Raw genomic sequence first — 20,768 nt, forward strand, 5'->3', positions numbered from 1 at the left:
TCCTGATTGGCTCACGTCAGCGCCTCCGCACCTCAGGCGCTGACAGCATCAGCATCCAAGGCTGCACTCTCCACCTCTCAAAGCCATTAGGAACCTCGGGGTTTTGTTCGACCCTGAGCTGTCCTTTCTCCCTCATATCCGCGCCACAACTGGCACCGCCTTCCATCACCTCCGGAACATCGCCAGACTACGGCACTACCTCACCCCTCACGCTGCTGAAACTCTGGTCCACGCCTTTATCACCTCAAGGCTGGACTATGGGAACTCTCTCCTCGCCGGCCTTCCCGCCACCTCCCTCCACAAGCTGCAGGTCATTCAGAACTCGTGTACTGTCCCGCACCAGGCTTCGTGGCCACATCACTCCCACCCTCGCTCGCCTCCACTGGCTCCCCATCCCCCAGAGGATCGAATTCAAGATACTCATCCTCGCCTACAAGGCCATTCACGGCCTTGCTCCCTCCTACCTCTCCGACCTACTATCCCCTATTTACCTGCCCGTATCCTCCGTTCCTCTGGCTCCGGTCTGCTCCACAACCCCCTTCCCTACACCCTCCCCTCACCCTCCCTTCCCTCCCCTCACCCTGACCATTTATCCCCTGCTCAGGTCCTGACCCAACTCTCCAGTGCTTTGGGACATCCTCCCGACGTGAAAGGCGCTCTATAAATGGAGTCTCGTTGTTGTTGTTGTTGTTGTGTGGTGGGGCAGGCGAGGAGGGGGATGTGAAACAGGCCGCAGCCCGTTGAGCGGAGGGTGCAGGCAGGTTGGTAGTGGTGAGCAAAGCCATGGAGGGCTTTGAAGGTGAGAACCAGGATCTTGAACTGTATCCTCTGTGTGATGGGAAGCCAATGAAGTCGGATAAGGGTAGCGGTGATAGGGTCACGGAATCTGGTGTGGGAGAAAACATGCACTGTAGAATTCTGGATGATCTGCAGCCTATGGAGGGAGTAGTTGGGAAGGCCGACAAGCAGGGAGTTTGCAGGCCAGCCTGGATGTTATGAATGCGTGCACGAGGGTCTCAGCGGCCAGCGGCAGAGCCGGGCATTGTTGCGGTGATGGAGGAAGGCAGAGCGGGTCATGGCACGGATGTGGGGTAGATGATAAATGTGTCAGTCTGGATCAATTGGTCACTCTCACCTCGGAGTCAGAAATGTATTTGTTCACCCCAATGTCGGGAATTTAAACTGAGAGTGCAGGCGTACACTCCAATAATATGCTGGAGCAGGACTGCATTGTTAGAGATGACGTTCTTCAGATGAGACGTTAAAACGAGGTCCCATCTGCCTGGTCAGGTGAACGTTGAGATGAGGCTGCTGAGTTCACCTACAAAAACATTGTCACTCCGCTTCACAGTAAACCGTGTGAATCATGTTTGATGAATCTTTTCAGATCTTGTCTTTATTCCCCTTTACCTGCTCAACCAAAAGGGCCGCGGAGTGTATGCTAATTATTCATATCACAGTAGATGAGTACCCCAGATGTGTGTTCACCAGTGTATGGAGGAGGCACAAGAAAGAAGGAATGAGAGAGAGAAGTGAAAGGGAGAGAGAAAGACAGTCACTCCAGGCCACTATTGTGAAGAATCCCATTGAATGGTTGTAGAGGAACATTAGCTTCAGCCTCTGCTAGCTGGTGAAGACAAGTACATAATGTCACTACAAAGCTGCAGCACTCCACAAAATAATGATAATAATCTTTGCATTTGATATAGCACCTTATCACGTCTTCAAGACTCTCAAAGCACTTCTCAGAATATACAACAACAACAACAAGATTCCATTTATAAAGCGCCTTTCACGTCAGGAGGACGTCCCTGTAAGGTGAATGGACTGCATATTTTGTGGGCGAAAAGCAGCAGCCAATTGTGCACAGCAGCGTCCCACAAACAGTCATGGATTGAGTAACTAAATTACTATTGTTTATTTATTTATTGGAAGGGATTATTACCCCTGGAAAAGTGATCGGACAATCGATAAACAACTGGGTTTCTATTTACAGCTAGGTGAACAGAAGCGTGTGGAGTAAGGAAACTCGGCCAGTGTTTCACCCTATCCAGAATCTAACCCAGGTCCTCCAGTTTGCGAGGCGTGTGCTCTAACTACTGAACTACAGGACTCCAGAAACTACATAAACCCTCAAGTGACACAGCCCATTAATAAGAATAANTTTTTTCCTTCACAGTTCAAACTTGCATCTTATACATCAAAAATAAACTATAACAAACTATAATACAGAAATCTCTCTTTACGCAGCATAAAGAATATGAAGACATACTCTTCAGACTGAAGTGGAACATTTAAAATAAGCTACCCATAAAATACAACCCATCCCAAATCTGTTCTACAAGTTCCAAATGGTTTTGTTTCATTTTGAGTTTTTTGTTCAACTCCAGCCCCCTTTCTGCTATTGGCAGAATAAAGGAAGTTAGAGTGGATAACAAAAGGTACAATTTTTGTAAGTTCACTTATTTAAGGCTGCCCACTCTTTTTAAAAAAATTAAAACTGACTCACAGTGCAGCTTCAAGCAGCATGTTCACTCTTTAAAATGTTTACATATCTAACACACAATATCTTTCACCCCAATAGCTTTAAATCTCTTAATTACTGGGCCCTCACCATTAACTGCATGGCACTCGAGTTTTAAGCACCTTATGCACTGTGAAATAAGAGTACAAAAGAACAACTGCTTGAGTTATTGTAGATCCGAAAGGCCACAAGAACCTTCCCCCACCCCAGCTGAAGGCACTATTTTTAAAAACAAACTTCACATCATCAAGGTCTGACAGAGGTAACATTTTCTTTGAATCCTGGTATGAATAGCCAACCAATTTGTCGCCAATATAAGTCGAATTTAAGCGAATCGGATGTAAGGGGGCGGTTTTGTTGAAAACTCTGCTTCCTCTGAGTCTAAATCCCAGTCCTTGAGCTGAACTGGATCATTCAGAATTCGCTGTTCACTAACACCTGGTTTAAAAAAAACACACAATTATTTATCAACATTATGATCAAGGTGCAAAACATGCAAGGCTAGATGTCCCACAAATACTGTACATTATAACACAATTGTGGTGCAGTGAGGGCATGTAACTTACTTGAACAATGCCAGGCTGCAGAGAAGATGAGGACATATCCTCACTGTACAGACTTACATATGGAAAGGTCCACTAAAATCAGCTACTTGTTTGCAAATAACCTGCCTTTGCTCACTGTCCTTTGTTTTGGTCAACTGACGCGCGTGGAAACCATCACTATGCTTAAGACTATCCAAACCAGACAGAATTCCACAGATGTATGTCTACTTTTACATGGAAATTTCCCTGTGTCTGGAACGCAATGTAAATTCTCTCCCTGGAGGGATGCAACCCATTTACCTAATGTGAGAGCATCAGGCGCAAGTTGGCAAGAGAGAAGACTTGGGCAACCCTAGAATGTGCGTTGGGATAAGACTGGAGTTTAACTAGCAAAAACAACATAGCTTGTCATTGATATTACTGTCTGGGAAGCTTTCCCGTTACTTGTCCAGCTAGGTCCACCTTACCCGTTAGGGCTTTGGCTTATAATAATACTAATAATAATCCTTGCATTTGATATAGCATTTTTCAGTGCCTTCTAGATATATCAAACCGCTTCACAGTGAACTGACTGTATATTTGTGGACGAAACGCAGCAGCCAATTGCGCACAGCAGTGTCCCACAAACAGTCGTGGATTGAAGTGACCAATTTATTATTGTTTTTTTTCTTGAGGGATTATTATCAGGCGTGTGGAGTAAGGAAACTTGCCCAAGGTTTCGCCCTGCTGGGAATCAAACCCAGGTCTCTCGCTTGCGAGGCGAGTGTCTAACCACTGAGCTACAGGACTCCTGTTAACCTTGCAGACTTGCAGAGTTAACAGGAGCTTAGTGTGAAGAATCCCTAACCTCAGCAACTGGTTTGCTCCTCCAAGTTCTACCGATGAGCCAGTCTGGCTGGTCTGTCATCAGCAATTCCCTGGAATACTATAAATCTGCTTGGCTCAGAACCATACTAGTGAGACTATCGGAGGGTTGACTCAATTCCAATATTCCATTGCCAAGCAAGTCACCTTGGAGCCAGCTCAACACTAAGGGAACTCCACTTGCCAACCCCGAAGGAGGATAGCAGTGACTGTCACAAAGAATAGACACTGAGGTAACAGGAAACTCTTTGCAGTTATTAAATCATCTCTAACCTGTCAGAAGTAACTGCATTCAGCAAGAACAAATATTTCTTGAATTGAGTCATGGTTCTTGAATGTTAAAAAGTACCAGAGAAACCTGCAGTTGCAATTCATAGATTTTCCATAGTTTAGCAAAATGATCGGATGTGTTTGAGCTTTGTGTTTGTATAGAGCAAAAGCACAACTTGAGGAGGAAGTGAAGGAGAGAGGGGAGAAGCAATTATTTAAAAATGATCTGATGGCTGAAAGCTAGTTAAATGTCAAAGCATCCTGTGGTCAGGTTGTTTCAAGTAAGAAGAGGCAGCACAGGTCCTCCCTCTCAGTCAGCACTGATTTACAAATTTCAAGTCATTAAATTGCATTTTTTTGACGACCAGAATACGATACAAAAGAGCTGATCGAGGATGAACTGAGCAGTACGTTTGTGACCAAGGGCAGATGGATGGTGTTACTGAGGTGGTCAAAACTAATGTATACCTGCAGTCTGACCCTGTTTTCAGGGCAGAATGTGCTATAGTGACTAACAATTTACCTACTGCAACACTCACTGCAGGTTACTTGGAGGGGTTAGCGAATGGCTGATTAAGAGAATTGATTTCCCCATTTTCCTGAAATAAATAACAGCTTTCTCACCAAATGATACTTGTAAGAAACAACCTCAAATATATATTTTAAAGAGAGTTAACATTTAGCTCCTTTACAAAACATAGATAGAACATTGGTTATGAACTCACCCTGCCAGGTACAGACCAGCTCGATTGCCTGAGGGTGACGTTCCTCAGTCAATAAGGATTGCTGCAAAAGGAAATTAGCCTTTAGAAATTAGACCAAATGATAATAAATTGGTCATTCAATCCACATGCTGTCTGGAAAATACTGCTGTCTGCAATTGGCTGCCATGTTCCACCCACAAAACATACAGTGAATTCACTGTGAAGTGCTTTGAGACGTCTCAAAGACGTGATAAGGCTCTATATCAAATGCAAGGATTATTATTATTATATCAAATGAAGATTATTATTAGTAGTAGTAGAACTATTCAGTTCTACCTGTACTGCAAATTATACTGCACAAAGGAATCTTTTCTACAGCTCCAGCAAACACTTTTACTCAAACACTTTATCATTTGTGGTCCTGGCCGCAAATCACCCCTGATATGCGCCACTCCAGCTATAGTGCAATTAGCGCCTCACAATCTTGATAAGCCAATATTAAAATGATGCTGGGCTCTTTCTCTTTCTTAGGACAGACCAGCAAATGGGTGTGACTCAGTCACAAGTGGTGGTTGGATTGGAGTTTGTAGCCAGTCATTTCCATGCAGCTGGCTGGCAGCTCTAAAATCAAAGAAATTACTTTATCTGATACTGATAATAATAATAATCCTTGCATATGATATAGCTCCTGTTGTGTCTTTGAGATGTCTCAAAGCGCTTCACAGAATATATTAATATATTGAATTGACCGTGTATTTGGTGGGCAAAACACAGTAGCTGTGCACATGTATAATGAAACCAGCTGCCACACCTTGGTTGGGATCTTATGGATTCCAAACACTACATTATAATTGTATCCAGCTCAAGTCTTTGCCTTGAGGTATAAATGTCACAACACAACTTGGATTCATATGTGGAGTCCTGTAGCTCAGTGCTCAGAGCACTCGCCTTGCAAGCGAGAGACCTGGGTTTGATTCCTGTCTAAATGTTGGGCAAGTTTCCTTACTTCACATGCCTCTGTTTCCCTAACAGTATGTAGGAACCTGGTTGCTAGTCGATCGGCAGATTACTCTAGGAGTAATAATTCCTTCAAAAAAAATAATTTGGTGGCTCAATCCACGACTGTTTGTGGGACACTGCTGTGCGCAATGGCTGCGCATTTTGCCCACAAATATACAGTCAATTAATTTTACAGTATATTCTATGAAGCACTTTGAGATGTCTAGAAGACGTGAAAAGCGCTACATCAAGTGCAAGGATTATTATATCATTATTATTTTGCGCCTTTCAGGTAGAATAAGTTCTCGGAGCACTTACACTGCAGGGTGTGTGTGGTGTGGGGGTGGGGGGGGTGATGTTGGGAGAGGAGCAAGAGGGAGGAAAATGAAAACACTTGTACATCATGTAGCTTTAAATTGTTTCTCCTATAATAAAGACACTAACTAAATACCCATATGACTTGTAAAACTTAAAAAAACGTTTTCTTCCAGGTTTCTGACAAAGATTCACAACACCTGAAAAGCTCAGATCATATCTATGCAATTGCCCAATCAACCATGCATCAATCTGCAGGTTGTATCAGCTTCAAACAGCAGCAGAGAAGTACAATTTACAGTCCTGTGTCTAGGTTTCAGGTCATACTACACAGAGGATTCTACTTGCCATTCCAGTCGTACTATCGTAGCAAGCACAATTGGGAAGACTTCGGCATCCAAGGTAAGCTATGACTGTTGCAATCATGAGGCCAAAAACAGAAGAGATTAAAATAGCCATATTTGCTCCTTGAACCAACTTGCTGAGGATATACTCCTGTAAGACAAAAAGAGCAGCAATTATATTTCTGCTCAAAACGAAACTTCTTTTATTTAATGATGGAAGTGTTGTGTGTACAATTTGGATGTTAAACAATGGTTTCCTTTATTATATTTCCACAGTCAATGATTATACAAAGAGCAAAGACTCACTGCCACAAGACCCAAGAATGGAAGCAACCAGGTTTTCAAGAAATAAGAATTGACCGGTTACCATATTTCCTGGTAGAGCAGCAGGGAGTGGGTCAAATCTGCATCTTACTGTTCCTGACTGAACTCTATATTTTTATGCCTGATTAATTACTGTATAAAGCCCAGACAATCAAACAGTGCATACACATTTTGTTTTTAAAGCTCATAGGTTTGATGCTATAGGGTACCAGCAGTGTTTAGAGTGCCACCTGTCCATGTGATGTACGTCAACTAAAAAAAGGGTAAGATACAGTCCCACTGGCTTAGTAGGAAAACGCATTGCGTGGTGTGATTCTGCACCATTCAGACCCACGTTAATTCCTCGCTATGATCGGTTACCTGATCTCAACCAAAAGCTCTGCAATCAGCTTTGGTGTCACCAGGCTGGAGAGGAGCAGAAGAAAAAAGGAGGGGAAGGAACAAAATGTACAGCAGCAATAAGGTCCAGATACAGGCTTTCAATGAAGATGACTGAGATACTTTATTCACAACAGCCTGACTGCTTACATGTGAACAGCTTTGGCAGGTTCTGGCAGGAAAAGGGCAAGACTGCAGGAACAGAAAGTTTACAAATCTTTCAAAGATTAAATAAATTGTTTCTATAGCAATGAAGAGTTTAGAGGTGCAAGGCTCAATGACTATTGTTTTTTCCCCCAAAATTTTAAACATTAAACTAGAAAACAATGTTTTCTCATATGGTAAATTTCAGAAAAAATAACACCAAATTAATTGTCTGTCTGTGTGTATCGGGGAATAGATAGTTTGCGGGATGAACCTTATATTGTTAATGAAATCGCAAGATCATGAGAGAAGTTCTGATGAAGAAAACCCTTTGGCCCAATTGATCTCATCCTTCCACAATACCCGCCCTACTGTCCAGTGTCCTGGCATCAACCATGCTCCCCGGTAACCTGTTCCCATCGTTAAAGAGAGACGCTGTACCAAATCTTGATCAGATTCATCCAAATATTAATACCACTGTATTAATACCATTTACCTTTGGCATTTGAAACAAGCAGCAAATTAAATTGGAATGCAAGTTCCACTTGATTGCAAAAGCTTACCGCATGAATGATGTAGCTCGGTTTGTGCTGAAATACTTCATCATCATCCTCCCCATAGTTCAAAGTCAAAGCAGCATATAGAATCACAATAGTTGTAGTAAACCAGGAAATCACACCTGATCCAATCATACTATTCACCTACACACAGATCACAAGCAATATTGATTAAACAGCCCAGAAGTCTGAATAACAAAAGCTACTAACTATTTGTATCAGGTAAAATTACTCTTAATCACTTTCACATTTCAATAGAGGGTCAATGAAATACTTAGGTTCAGCTTCAAAATACTGCTGAGGGTAAATGGACTTACGAGAACCGGGTTCCTTTTCTGTGAAGAAAACAGGGCCAGCACTCCAGGAAGACCCATGAACTGAAAAGCAAACATTTTAATCAGTCGCTGGTGTAGATTCTCTGTGGTGTAGCAGCACTGTTCTTCTGAATAATAATGTGGTCAGCAACTGTTTGTGGGACACTGCTGTGCGCGGTTGGCTGCCATGTTTCGCCCACAAAATATTCAGTCAATTCACTTTACAGTATATTCTGGGAAGCGCTTTGAGACATCTCGAAGACGTGATAAGGCCCTATATCAAATGCAAGGATTATCATCATTACCGTGCCAGCCCAGACTGGTGCTCTGGTCCTACTGAGAATGGAATCCTTCCTAAAGGTTGAATCCACGAAGCCGGAGACCACGCACACTGTGGCACAAACTATCTGCAGGATTCCCAGGACAAACATGCCTCGCTGATTAAAGATGAAATATCTGTAACGGTCCATCGAACGAAGATGTGGAAAGCAATTCACCGGCACAATCTAATATCTGGAAGTTGAAAGCAAAAAAAGCAGTAAACATATGGTCATATTACCAGCCTACATACAGCTCCCCTGCTCAGCTGACTCCAGTCTCCTGCCTTCCTCGTCCCCTTTGCTCCACCTTGCACGGCTGTGCTTTCAGCCACGATACCTCAAAACTACGGAACTCTCTTCCCCAGTCCCTCTGTCTTGCCTCCTCCTTCCCCATCTTCAGGTCACACCCGAAGTCCTTTTGTGATCCAGTCCTCCTGATACTTGCTCCAGTATCAGGGCTCTCAGAGCATATTCACCACATCGCACATGCACGCTTCCTGCGATTCTGATGGACTTGATCAAAACAATTCTAAAATGAAGTCCTTTAAAAATGAATTGTTATCTGAAGAAGTCCATTGTGGGTTTCTAGAGGGAAGTAGACAGAGGATAGGGCAGTGCAGTGGGCTTGAAATGAACACACTGTGCTGGAAGCCAGTGCAGACTTAATGGCTTCTTTCTCTGTTGTAAATTTCTATGATTTTATCTGTCAGATGTGAAATTGGAAAACAAAAAATGCAATATCTGATAAGTAAGGAGTGATACAAACTTTTGAAGTGCCCAGGGCTGATAGTTGCAGTTACATAAAGTAGCTTGAATGAGTAGAATGCATGCTAGTATCTATATTGCTCCATGCTATTAGGCAAACATTAATGAACAAGGGCAGTCCCAAATCTTTTCTTCCACTGAAATGATATCTTTGGTGCTACTTCCTTTTCCTGTAGGCTATATTTCAGTGAATAAACACAGCCCATTTTCAGTTACTCCACGTTCTAGACACAGGCAATGGGATAGATCAAACCATAATAAATTACATATCCATTTGGAAAAGCAAGAGTTTACAGTAATAACCAATTCGCCTTTTCCACAACAGACTTTGCTTAATATTGAAAGGGGAGTTAGTTATCCATCATTATGATGATTTAGTTTGGGTTTTCCTTTGTGTCTGACTATTTCTGCTAACTGCTAACTGTGAGGCGATGCTGGACTTCCTCGAATCCAAAGTTGAGGGGATCCGCTCAGCTGCCTCTGCCCTTCCATCGACTACCCCCTACCCATCTTCCCCTGGCTCCTACCCATCCATCCCTCCTCTCTCACCACCACTATAAGCCGCATGAAACCGACCACCTGCACCCTCGACCCCATTCCTACCGCTCTCCTTACCTCCCAGCTCCACCTCCTTGCCCCTCTATTCACAGACATCATAAACGTCTCTCTGTCCACCTGTACCGTTTCCACCCCTTTAAAAATGGCCGTCATCACTCCTATCCTTAAAAAACCCTCCCTGGATCCATTCCTGCTCTGAAACTATCACCCCATCCCCAACCTCCCTTTCCTCTCCAAGGTCCTGGAATGAGTCATTGCTTCTCAGCTCCTTCCTCTGCCGCCAATCCCTTCATGAACCCCTCCAATCGGGATTCCGTGCTGTGCACAGCACAGAAACAGCTTTGGTCAAAGTGACAAATGGCATTCTGTCCATCTGCGACCAGGGCTCCCTCTGCCTCCTCATTCTCCCTGACCTCTCTGCTGCTTTCGACACCGTTGACCACTCTATTCTCATCCACCACCTCTCCTCTCACCTCAACCTTCACGGCTCTGTCCTTGATTGCTTCAGATCGTACCTCTCACACCACCTCCACTTCGTCTCCACAAACGATTTCGACTCTAGCCCCCGCACCGTCTTGTGTGGTGTTCCCTTGATCCCCTCCTCTTTAATATCTATATGCTCCATCTTGGTGACATCATCCGCAGACTTGGGGTCAACTTCCACATGTATGCAGTTGACACTCATCTGGTCCTCTCTGCCTCCACCTTTGACTCCAGGACCACTGCTGGCCTGACTGAATGTCTGTCAGACATCAAGTCCCCGATGAGAGCTAACTTTCTTCAGTTGAACATCAACAAGACCGAAGCTCTCCTGATTGACTCCCGTCAGCGCCTCCACACCTCAGGTGCTGACAGCATCATCATCCATGGTTGCACACTCCACCTTACTAAGCCAGTCCGGAATCTTGGCGTCTTGTTTGACCCTCAACTATCCTTTCTACCCCAAATCCGTGCCATGATCCTCTTTGCCTTACCCCACCTCCTCAACATGGCCCTACTCCGCCACTGTCTAACACCTCAGGCTGCCGAAACCCTCATCCGCACATTCATAACATCGAGGCTTGACTATGCAAACCTCAGCCCGTGTATTCTCCCCCACGAGGCTCTGCGACCCTATAACCCCCATCCTCACCCAACTCCACTGGCTTCCCATCACACAGAGGATACAGTTCAAGATCCTGGTCCTCACTTTCAAAGCCCTCGCTCCCCCTTCCTCTGTGACCTTCTAATCCCCTACCATCCTGCCCACTTCCTCCGCTCAGCAGGCCCTCTTTGCCCACCCCACTATTGGCGGCCGGGCCTTCTGCCATCTGCCCCACCTTCTGGAACTCCATCTCGCAGTTCCTGAACTCGCCCCTTCCCTTGCTACCTTCAAGAACCATCTCAAGACCCTCCTCTTTGACCGTGCTTTCGATCATCCTGTTTCCCCCCTGACCTCCACCATCCCCAATCCCGACCCCCAGCTCGTGTCCAAAACACTGAATTTCCAGCGCCTTGAAACGTCCTCCCGATGTGAAAGGTGCTGTACAAATTCACTTGCAAAGCATTCTAAAAAAGAAGTCCATTAAGTTTGAAATGCAGTCCAATCGATTTTTGTAGCAATAACTAAACTATGCAAACTATAACTAAGCTATGCAGTGAGTCCATTTATCAAGCAGTGTACTGAGAATACATATAGAATGGAATATAATTTCCCCTACATTTATAGAATATTGTTATATTCATAGAGATGTTTATTGATTTTACTGGACCCATATTTACACTGCTGGTTGATGGGTTGAATCCGGATTGTTCTATGTAAATGTCCAGCATTTGGAAATTAAGATTTTTTTTCAAAGAAAGTCATTGATAAAGTACTTATAATACAGATTGTAACTTTTCGGTACAATTGCTGGTCTACTAAAATTCTGAATCAAAGGACTAATTAAATTCAAATCCTACTGACAACATATTGCCAAGGAGTTATTAAATGTAAATAGCCTGCAAACTGAGGGTAAACATGTACTTCTGCTCACCTTCAGTGGTCCTTTTCGTGTTAAAAATCCTGACATTGGGGACAGTATTTAAAATAATAATAATCCTTGCATTTGATACAACACCTCATCACATCGTTGAGACATCTCAAACTGCTTCACAGAATATATTGTAAACTGGATTGACTGTGTATTTTATGGGCGAAGTGCTTCACGATACAATGTACATAAATATTTATATTGCACCTTTTATGTTCGGAGGGCATCTCAAGGTTCTGGACAGTGCAAGGTTTACACCTGAGCTAGATTGGGGGAGGGTGGGAAGGAAGGGAAAAATGGTTGAAAGCACGGTCAAAGAGTCAGGGCTTGATTCAGATCTTGAAGGGGGTGATTTTTTAAATTATCAATTCACAAGTATCAATAAAGAAAACTTACATTTGGTATAGTCCTTTTCACACCAAATAGATGTTTCAAAGTGCTTCACAGGATTCACAGTGAAGCTTAGTGACGTGAAATGAAGCTTGGGGCAGGAACACATTACCCACATCAGCTTTCAGCAATAACGGCAACAGCAACTTGCATTTAAATAGCATTCCTCCCCACGCAGGGTAGCGTACCAGAGCACTTGATAGTGGCAGAGCACAATGCCAAGCCTGGGGCGGTGGGGGTCAGAGGTGACCGCTGGCATAGTCAAAGGGGAAGGTCTTCAGGAGTGACCTGAAGATGGGAAAGCAGGCGACAAGGCAAAGGGATATTGGAAGAGTTTCAGGGCGTAACGGCTGAAACTGCGGCCACCGATGGTAGAATGGAGGGCACGAGGACAAGCAGGAGATAAGGGGACGAGCGGGTCAAACAGAGGCAGGAGCTGAGCTTTCAGCTTCAGCAACACAAGAGGCATAGACAGCCCAAGAAAGTTGGTAACGTGGATGAGACCAGGACTTGTTTCTCTTCTAGGCCTGGCCAAAAACCATCCCTTCCCTCCAGCCACAACCAATTCCAGATGAGCCTCTGGATGCAGGATACACACTCACTCACACACACATACACTCACTCACACCCACACACACACACCTGCAATAAAGGGAAACCTGTCCCGAAGCGAACTGCAATATCTCTCTGGGCGTCTGTTCCTTCAGCTACACCTACACCACAGCCATCATCAAACAAACCACTGCCCCCCCCACCATCAGCAGGTCTCAGCGCCTCCCCCTCCACCCACAGCAACAGGTGATCACGCTTAAAAGCATTGGTGGGTGGGGGGGCATCGTTTTATGTTTACAGCAGGTACGACAACAGTGGAAAGGGGAATAAAAACTCACACACACCTTGCCTGTTCGTGCAGCGAAAGCAGCCGAAGGACTCGCCACGAAACACTGGAGAGGAGGAGAGCAGAGCCTCCAGCTTCCTGCACCAACAGGTGCAACAGGCTGAGCAGCTGTAAACCCCCCACCCCCACCTCCTGCTCCACTACTGCTCCACCTCCAACAGGTTTCTGTTAACCATTACACTTGTTGCAATACTTCACAAGCTGCCTCATGTTACTGCGCTTTGTCTGTCTGTCTGTGGGTGAAACTTTGCCGCATCTCGATTCACCTGATCAGCTTCAAAAGGAGCAATGTGCTATCCCGCCTGCAGCAGTGATCTTTGAAATGCACAGGTTTCCCTCGAGTCCCACCTGTTGTGGTTAATTCACGACCCAGAACTGATTTTTTTAAAAAAAAGTTAAGAAAAAATATCTTGGCAACCCGTTAAAATTAAAAATGAATTAAACGTTTCGCCCACAAAATATACGGTCAATTCACTTTACAGTATATTCTGTGGAGCACTTTGAGACGTGTCGACGACGTGATAAGGCGCTATATCAAATGCAAGGATTATTGTTATTATAATAATCCTTGAAGTTAGTATAGTAGCTTCCATGTCGGGAGGATATCCCAAAGTGCTACACGAGATTTAGTGTGAAGTGGCACATTTATTTGGAAAACGCAGCAGTCAATTCGCACACAGCCAAGGAGTGAGGGACCAATTTTATTTAGGGGATTGTTGGCCAGGACACCAGGAGAAACTCCCTGCTCTTTTTTAAATAGTGCCATGGGATCTTTAACGTCCATCTGAACAGGCAGATGTGAACTCAGTTTAATGTCTCAAGCGAAGGACATCTTCAACAATGCAACACACGCCCTCAACCCTAAATTGGAGTATCAACTTAGATTATTTGAGTTCAAGTCGCGATGTGAGGATTAAACCCACAACCTTCTAACCCAGAAGCGAGAGTGCTGCTGCTGAGCAAGGCTGACACCTATGTATCCCAGATCAAATACAACTTTTGTCTAAGGTAGTTGAGAGTTTGTTCTACACATCCTTGATTCTATTGGGAGGCAAAATTCCCTCAACACAGCCTTGCCACTGTGAATGCAACACTTCCCCCATACTGCACATCGTTTTCACGATGTGAATATAGTATAATCATAGATTGCCGCCGATTAAGACACTATTTGTACAAATGCAAAACACATCTTTGTCTCATCATTTAAAAATTCTTATTATGTTCTTTAATCTTTTTCTCAATGAAAATAAGTTCCACAGTTAGCCCATCAAGCGTAAATCTCAATATCCCCAAATCATACTTACTGCTCTCCTCTGAACCCTCTCCAGCACTTCAGGGTACAAAATTTGTTCTCCACCAATGTCAACGAACTTCTCTTGTACATTGTGTTGTATCGTTAGTCACCAATAATGCCACTTTTCCACCAAACGTTACAGGTGTATTCTTTATATACAGTATAACTCCATAAACACACAGAGCTCCATTTTAAAAAAAATTGGTCATTCAATCCACGACTGTTTGCGGAACATTGCTGTATGCAATTGCCTGCCGCGATTCACTCACAAAATACACTGTCAATCCACTTTACAACATATTCTGTGAAGTGTTTTGAGACTCCCAACGACACAATAAGGCGCTATATCAAATGCAAGTTTGATTACTATTATTATTATTTCATCTGGGCTCATCCTTGCATTAGAGGGATCTACAAATAGTGACAATATTACCATTAATGGCAACATTGTCATCTGTGGATACCACTAATTCAGAACTTTTATTGTTGTGTTCCTTGCGTTAGTATAAACACTTGTCTCAGTTGCTAGCAATCTTGCTTCTAGGTGAAAAGCTGTGGTTCAAGTTCTATGTCAAAATTTCTGCTCAGAGTCCAGGCTGACATTTCAGCGAACGTTGGAGGGATGCTGAATAGTCAAAAGTCCTGTAGCTCAGTGGTTAGAGCACTCGCCTCACAAGCGAGAGACCCGGGTTTGATTCCCGGCAGGGCGAAACTTTGTGCAAGTTTCCTTACTCCACACGCCTGATAATAATCCCTCAAGAAAAAAAGAACAATAATAATTTGGTCACTTCAATCCACGACTGTTTGTGGGATACTACTGTGCGCAATTGGCTGCCGTGTTTCGCCCACAAAAATGCAGTCAATTCACTTTACAGTATATTTTGTGAAGCATTTTGAGACGTTTAGAAGACGTGAAAAACGCTATATCAAATTCAAGGATTATTATTATTATTAGAAGTGTTATCCTTTGGATGAGATATTAAGCCAAGTTTCTGTCTGCTTGTTTAGGTGGATGTTAAAGATCTATTTGAAAAGAGAAACGAGTTTCTCTCAGTAACCTGGCCAACGATTCATCAAAATAATTTAATTATTCACCTCCTGGATGTTTGTGGGACACGACTCTGTGCAAATTGGCTGCCACATATCTTCACAAATACAGTCACTGCATTCAACATTAATTACCGTAAAGTGATTTGGAGTGATCCACCATTATAGGCAATATACTAAATGTGTGGATTGCTATTTTATAAATTGATCGTTTACCTCATGGCTGTTTGTAGGACATTGAAATGCACAACTTGGCTCCTGCATTTTGCCTGCAAATATAATCACTATATTTTTAGCAATTCCCTGTGAAATGCTTAAAGATTTTCAGTGTTATAGATGCTATATCAAATGCAAGGATTATTTTTATTCACAGTATTATTATAAATGTATTTGAGTACATCCTATCAATCTTGGTGGCATTTCCTTTTGGCTTCCTTCCTCTGACTCAGTTGTAAAAATCTGTAGGACTTACAATTTATTACAAGAATTACACTTAGTTCAAAGCATTTCTTGCTCACTTTGAATCAAATGCAGCAGCAACTTGCAGGTATAATATATTTTGCCATGTGCAATTGGCTCCCATGTTTCACTCACAAAATATAGAGTCAATTCACTTTACAGTATATTCTGTGAAGTGTGACGTCTCATGGATGTGATATGCGCTATATCAAATGCAAGGATTATTATTGTTATATTTCTGTGATGGGGGATAAACCCTGTCACTGTCTTTTATGGTCATTGGCGATCAACCTGCACTGTGTAAAGGAAGCTAAACAAGGGCTACTACTACGTTAACAACCAGAGAGGCTCAACAATTTCCTCGAGGCTTGACTGAGTTAGCCAGGCAGGCAGACCAGGCTGGATAGGCATGCAGGCAGGTAGGACTAATGTCCTCTATCCAGTCGGTTTATTCATTTTTTAAAAAATAACTAGATTGCAGTCTTCACTTTTGCTGCCAGCTTTCCTTCAATAGACAACCTCTGCAAATTCCCATTGTCCATCTTGGTGGTGCTATAAAAAAATCAGTAAATTGCTTCTGATAAGATAAGGCTGTACAATAAAAGCAACAAATAGTAATTATTGTGTTTGATATAGAGCCCACAAATTCAAAACATCTCAAAGTGCTTCATAGATAATTGCAATCCACTGTAGTGACTGAGTTTTTGTAAGCTTAATAGCTGAAAATTTTAATGTTTTTAAATCAAATGATTTTATAATCTCATACAATAATTCATATTTCAGCAGAAAATGGTACTCTTGCAGTAGTTAATTTTGTCCGCAAGATGGCATCAATCAAACCTCACATCGCAATCAAAGCTTTTTGATGCAATCTAGTGGCAGTAATTCAGTACTACATTACGAGTATAAACCAAAGGATTTTACTTGTCACTGTTTTATTCCGTTTTCAAATTGTAAACATGGTTTAGATATCTTATAACATTTACAGAGTTGTTTAATTCTATTCAGCCTCAAATTGAAAATACCAACAAGAAAATATAGTTATAATATGATAATACGTTAAAGTAGGCATTTATTGCCATTTGTTATTAGAGTACACTGTATAATAATAATACTTGTCTTTGATATGGCGCCTTATGTCATTCAGTCGTCTCAAAGAGCTTCACAGGATATACTGTAAAGTGGATTTACTATGTATTTTGTGAGCAAAGCACGCAGCCAATTACGCACAGCAATGTCCCACAAACAGCCAGGACATTGGGAAAAACAGCATTCTCTTTTCGAATAGTGCCATGGGACCTTTAACATCCATTTAAAAGGCAAATGGGACCTCGCTTTAACAACTCATCCGAAGGATGGCACCAAGCACAATGCAACATCGCTGCAGCACTGCATTGAAGTGTCAGCTTAGACTGTGTGATTCCAAATCCCGACGTGAAGCTTGAAACCTACAATCTTCTGATTCAGAGGTGAAAGGGCTACCATTGAATTAAATTGACACACTTAATTGACTTATATGCACATCTATTCCTGGTTATAAATTTCTGTGGCTTTACAGGTTGATGGCTGTGATATTATTGCCCATATCAGATGGATAAAGATCTGTGTGAGAAAAATGGAAAATCAAGCTTCCTCCTACCTGATTGGTCCCTTTGCCGTAATGTTCCTATGGCCTCCCTGTGTTTGTCTTGCAAATCCATGAACACAGATTCTAAAGGAAGGCAACACTGGTACTATATAGCCAAGTAATAAATAAATGGATGCTGTAATTTCCTAGTTTTTTTTCCCAGTTATCTTACATTGTACTGAAAACACACCAACTCTTCTCAACCATTCCACCAATGTTTCAGACTGCTTTTTCTAAAACAAGACCAGTTTGATGCCAGTTCTGTATATACAAAGTTAAACAAAATTTCCTTGTCATTTTTTCTCTCTATCCTTCCTCTCCTGAATGCATTTGACTCCTTTTTTGGAATGGGCACCTTCTGGGATCCCCATCATTATTTACATGTAAGCCTGGTCAGTGAGTGTAAACAAGCTATTGAGGCTAGTGCAAAAGAAACACATATTTTGCCTGTGATGTGATTCCAGGTGTCAGCCTGGTTCAGTTGGTTGCACTCTTACCTTTGAGTAAGATGGTTGTGGGTTCAAACCCCAAAGTCAGGACTTTCAACTCACATCTCTAATACACTCTAATACAGTCCGGGTGGTGTGCTCAACTCTCAGGATATCAGATGAAATATTAAACTGATGCCCTAACCTACCTGTTCAGGTGGGTGTTAAAGTTGCCATGACACTATTCAAAAAGGGAAGGGAGATTCTCCCGATGTTCTGGCCAACAATCTCCCAAATAAACTTGGCCATTCACTTCATGAATTGTGGGATATTGATGTGCACAAATAGGCTGCCATGTTTGCTGACAAATGCACAGTCAATGCATTTTGTCTATCAGGGAGAAATACCACCTGGGTCCAAATTCACTTGTAGACCTATGAATTTCCAGCATTTTCTGTTTTACATACTGTTTTCTTAACATTTTGAAGCCTCCAGCAGAATTTGTCAATTTTATAAAAACACTCTTAATTTTGAGAACTACAAAAATGTTTCAAAAGTAAAACTGAATTCAACAATTTGTGAAATTTTGCACTCTCGGTAGTGCTAAGAAGATACAGTAAATGTAGACCCATATGAACCCCCCCACTAACACACTTTTGAATTGCTTAATCTGTATCATTGGAACCTTTTTTCAGGAATTAAGAGTGCTCGATTTTCAGGAATTATTTTCTTTCTGAATAGTGAACATGAAGATATGGATCAAGTGCTGGGGGTAAATGGTTTTCAAAGCGTGGAATGAAGCTGCATGCTTTTGATGAAGAACAATCAATAGTGTAGTTTCTGTGCAACTTTAAAGGCAACAAAAGGAGCTTTCACTTCTTGGATCAGGATTGCAGCCAAAGTTAAAGAACTTATGGAGTACTCATTGATTAGAACCATAGAAGCAATAGGAATTTACAGCACAGAAGAAGACCCATTCAGTCTATTGAGTATGTGCTGGCTCTTTGAAACAGCTATCCATTCGGTCCCATTTACCTAGTTTTCCCCATACTCTGCAATTACTCCTTTATATATAATATAGTTCCCTGTAGAAAATTGTTTCTAATTTTGTTTTGCTATTTGTTTAATGCACCCCCTTCCTCATACCTGACTTTGCATTATACAGGGTGACACAGTTGTGAACCATTACAATGGTAATAAGCCTTAAAGAAATTAGTTTTTTTTAGATAATACGGTAGCTGACAAATAAGACTTTTTGCTCACCCTGTACAACAGCTGACCTTGTGTTGATGTTTTTTTGATCAGCCGGTGTTTGACACATGCGGAAAACCATCGCGATGCTTAAGAGTATTAAGCTTTGGTTTGCAGGGTTAATAGGAGCCAAGCGGAAAGAATCCACGCTCCCATTGTGTTATTGTTCGCCCACAAATATACAGTCAATTCACTTTACAGTGTGTTCTGTGAAGCGCTTTGGGACGTCCTCCCGACGTGAAAAGCGCTATATCAAATGCAAGGATTATAGGATTATTATTATTGTAAATTTATTTACTTTCAATTTGGAGATTTCACACATTTGGATAGGGTTTGCCCACTTTTAGTTTTGTCAACCTGGAGCTTCATTTTTTCCACAAAATCATATAAACAACACCTCCAGTGCAAAACACATTATGAAAATCTCCATCTTTACAGCAAAGATGGTACATCTTTACATCATCCTTGCATTTGATTTGGCACCCCTTAAAGTCATTCAGATGTCTCAAAGCACTTCAGAGTAGATTGTAAAGTGGATTGACTGTGTATTTTATGGGCATAACAGGGCAGCCAGTTGCACACAGCAGTGTCCCACAAACAGTTGTTGAGTGACCATATTCTTCTGGGGTGGGGTAGGGGGATTAATATCCTGGAAAGTGATCTACCAATCGACTAACAACCGTTACTACATACTGCAAGGTAAACAGAGGCACGTGGAGTAAGGAAACTTGCCTAAGATTTCATGCGGCCCGGGAATACAACCTTGACCCTCTCACTTGTGAGACAAACACACTAACCACTACGCTACTGGGCTCCTTTGACTAAGTCTCCCCCACCTTCCCCTCTTCCACACAAAGTGCTCGCTGAAATGGCAGAGCATCTTCTCACCCCTCTAGCTGCCAACATGAGTCCACACTGGCAGAAAACTGCTTGGGCACCAAATTAATTTCTCCATTCCCCATTGGAGTAGGCCAACACCACACATTTGTTGCAGCCCAGCAGTGGCACAGATCACAGACTCTTCCATTGCTGCTCTGTATTCAGCTCCTGAGGTACACGAGCAGACATGTCCCTCTGAGGTCACTTGACCTCTACTTTGCACCTCTACCCAGGAGATGAAGCAGAAATTGGAAGTCACAGTGTGCCCAGGGTGATGCTTGATCCAATGATCTGCACATATCTGGCCCCTTCTACATCCTCTGATGTGATCCTCTTTTCATTCTCAAGAGCCACTAGTACCCCACTACTTTGCCACGCTTCATGGAGGAGGCCACACAATGATTATTGGCAGTGTATTCAACCATAGGCACACACACCACACAGGTACACACACCAAAAGAGTCAGTGGAGAGTGAAGAGGAGTGTGAATCCATGTCAATGTTCTCTTCCCTGGCCCATGAACATGGAGGGCAATTATAAGCACCCAACTCTGCTGTC

The 20,768-nt window shown here is 42.7% G+C and overlaps 1 protein-coding gene and 1 non-coding gene across 4 annotated transcripts; one reads left to right on the forward strand and one right to left on the reverse strand.

Moving 5' to 3' along the window:
• Positions 1-1,986: 1,986 nt before the first annotated feature.
• On the reverse strand, positions 1,987-13,341 carry zgc:113425 (CD20-like domain-containing protein). Of its 3 annotated transcripts, none has more exons than XM_007897677.2 (7): positions 13,224-13,341; positions 8,588-8,795; positions 8,286-8,345; positions 7,975-8,112; positions 6,570-6,716; positions 4,929-4,989; positions 1,987-2,962 (listed from the first exon to the last, which is right to left on the reverse strand). In XM_007897677.2, exons 2-7 carry the CDS (start codon positions 8,750-8,752, stop codon positions 2,850-2,852), a joined length of 684 nt encoding a protein of 227 aa, XP_007895868.1. In that variant the 5' UTR covers positions 8,753-8,795; positions 13,224-13,341; the 3' UTR covers positions 1,987-2,849. The 3 variants fall into 3 exon arrangements, with proteins under 3 accessions (XP_007895868.1, XP_007895869.1, XP_007895871.1); XM_007897678.2 differs by lacking the exon at positions 13,224-13,341 and adding an exon at positions 12,970-13,024; XM_007897680.2 differs by lacking the exon at positions 13,224-13,341 and adding an exon at positions 12,145-12,202.
• A 1,816-nt stretch (positions 13,342-15,157) lies between these two features.
• On the forward strand, positions 15,158-15,229 carry trnav-cac. Its single transcript has one exon. It is a non-coding gene; the product is annotated as a tRNA-Val (tRNA).
• The last annotated feature ends 5,539 nt before the right edge of the window (positions 15,230-20,768 follow it).

Source organism: Callorhinchus milii, unplaced genomic scaffold (genome assembly GCF_018977255.1).
Source record: "Callorhinchus milii isolate IMCB2004 unplaced genomic scaffold, IMCB_Cmil_1.0 Scaffold1, whole genome shotgun sequence".
NCBI classification, from domain to species: Eukaryota; Metazoa; Chordata; class Chondrichthyes; order Chimaeriformes; family Callorhinchidae; genus Callorhinchus; species Callorhinchus milii.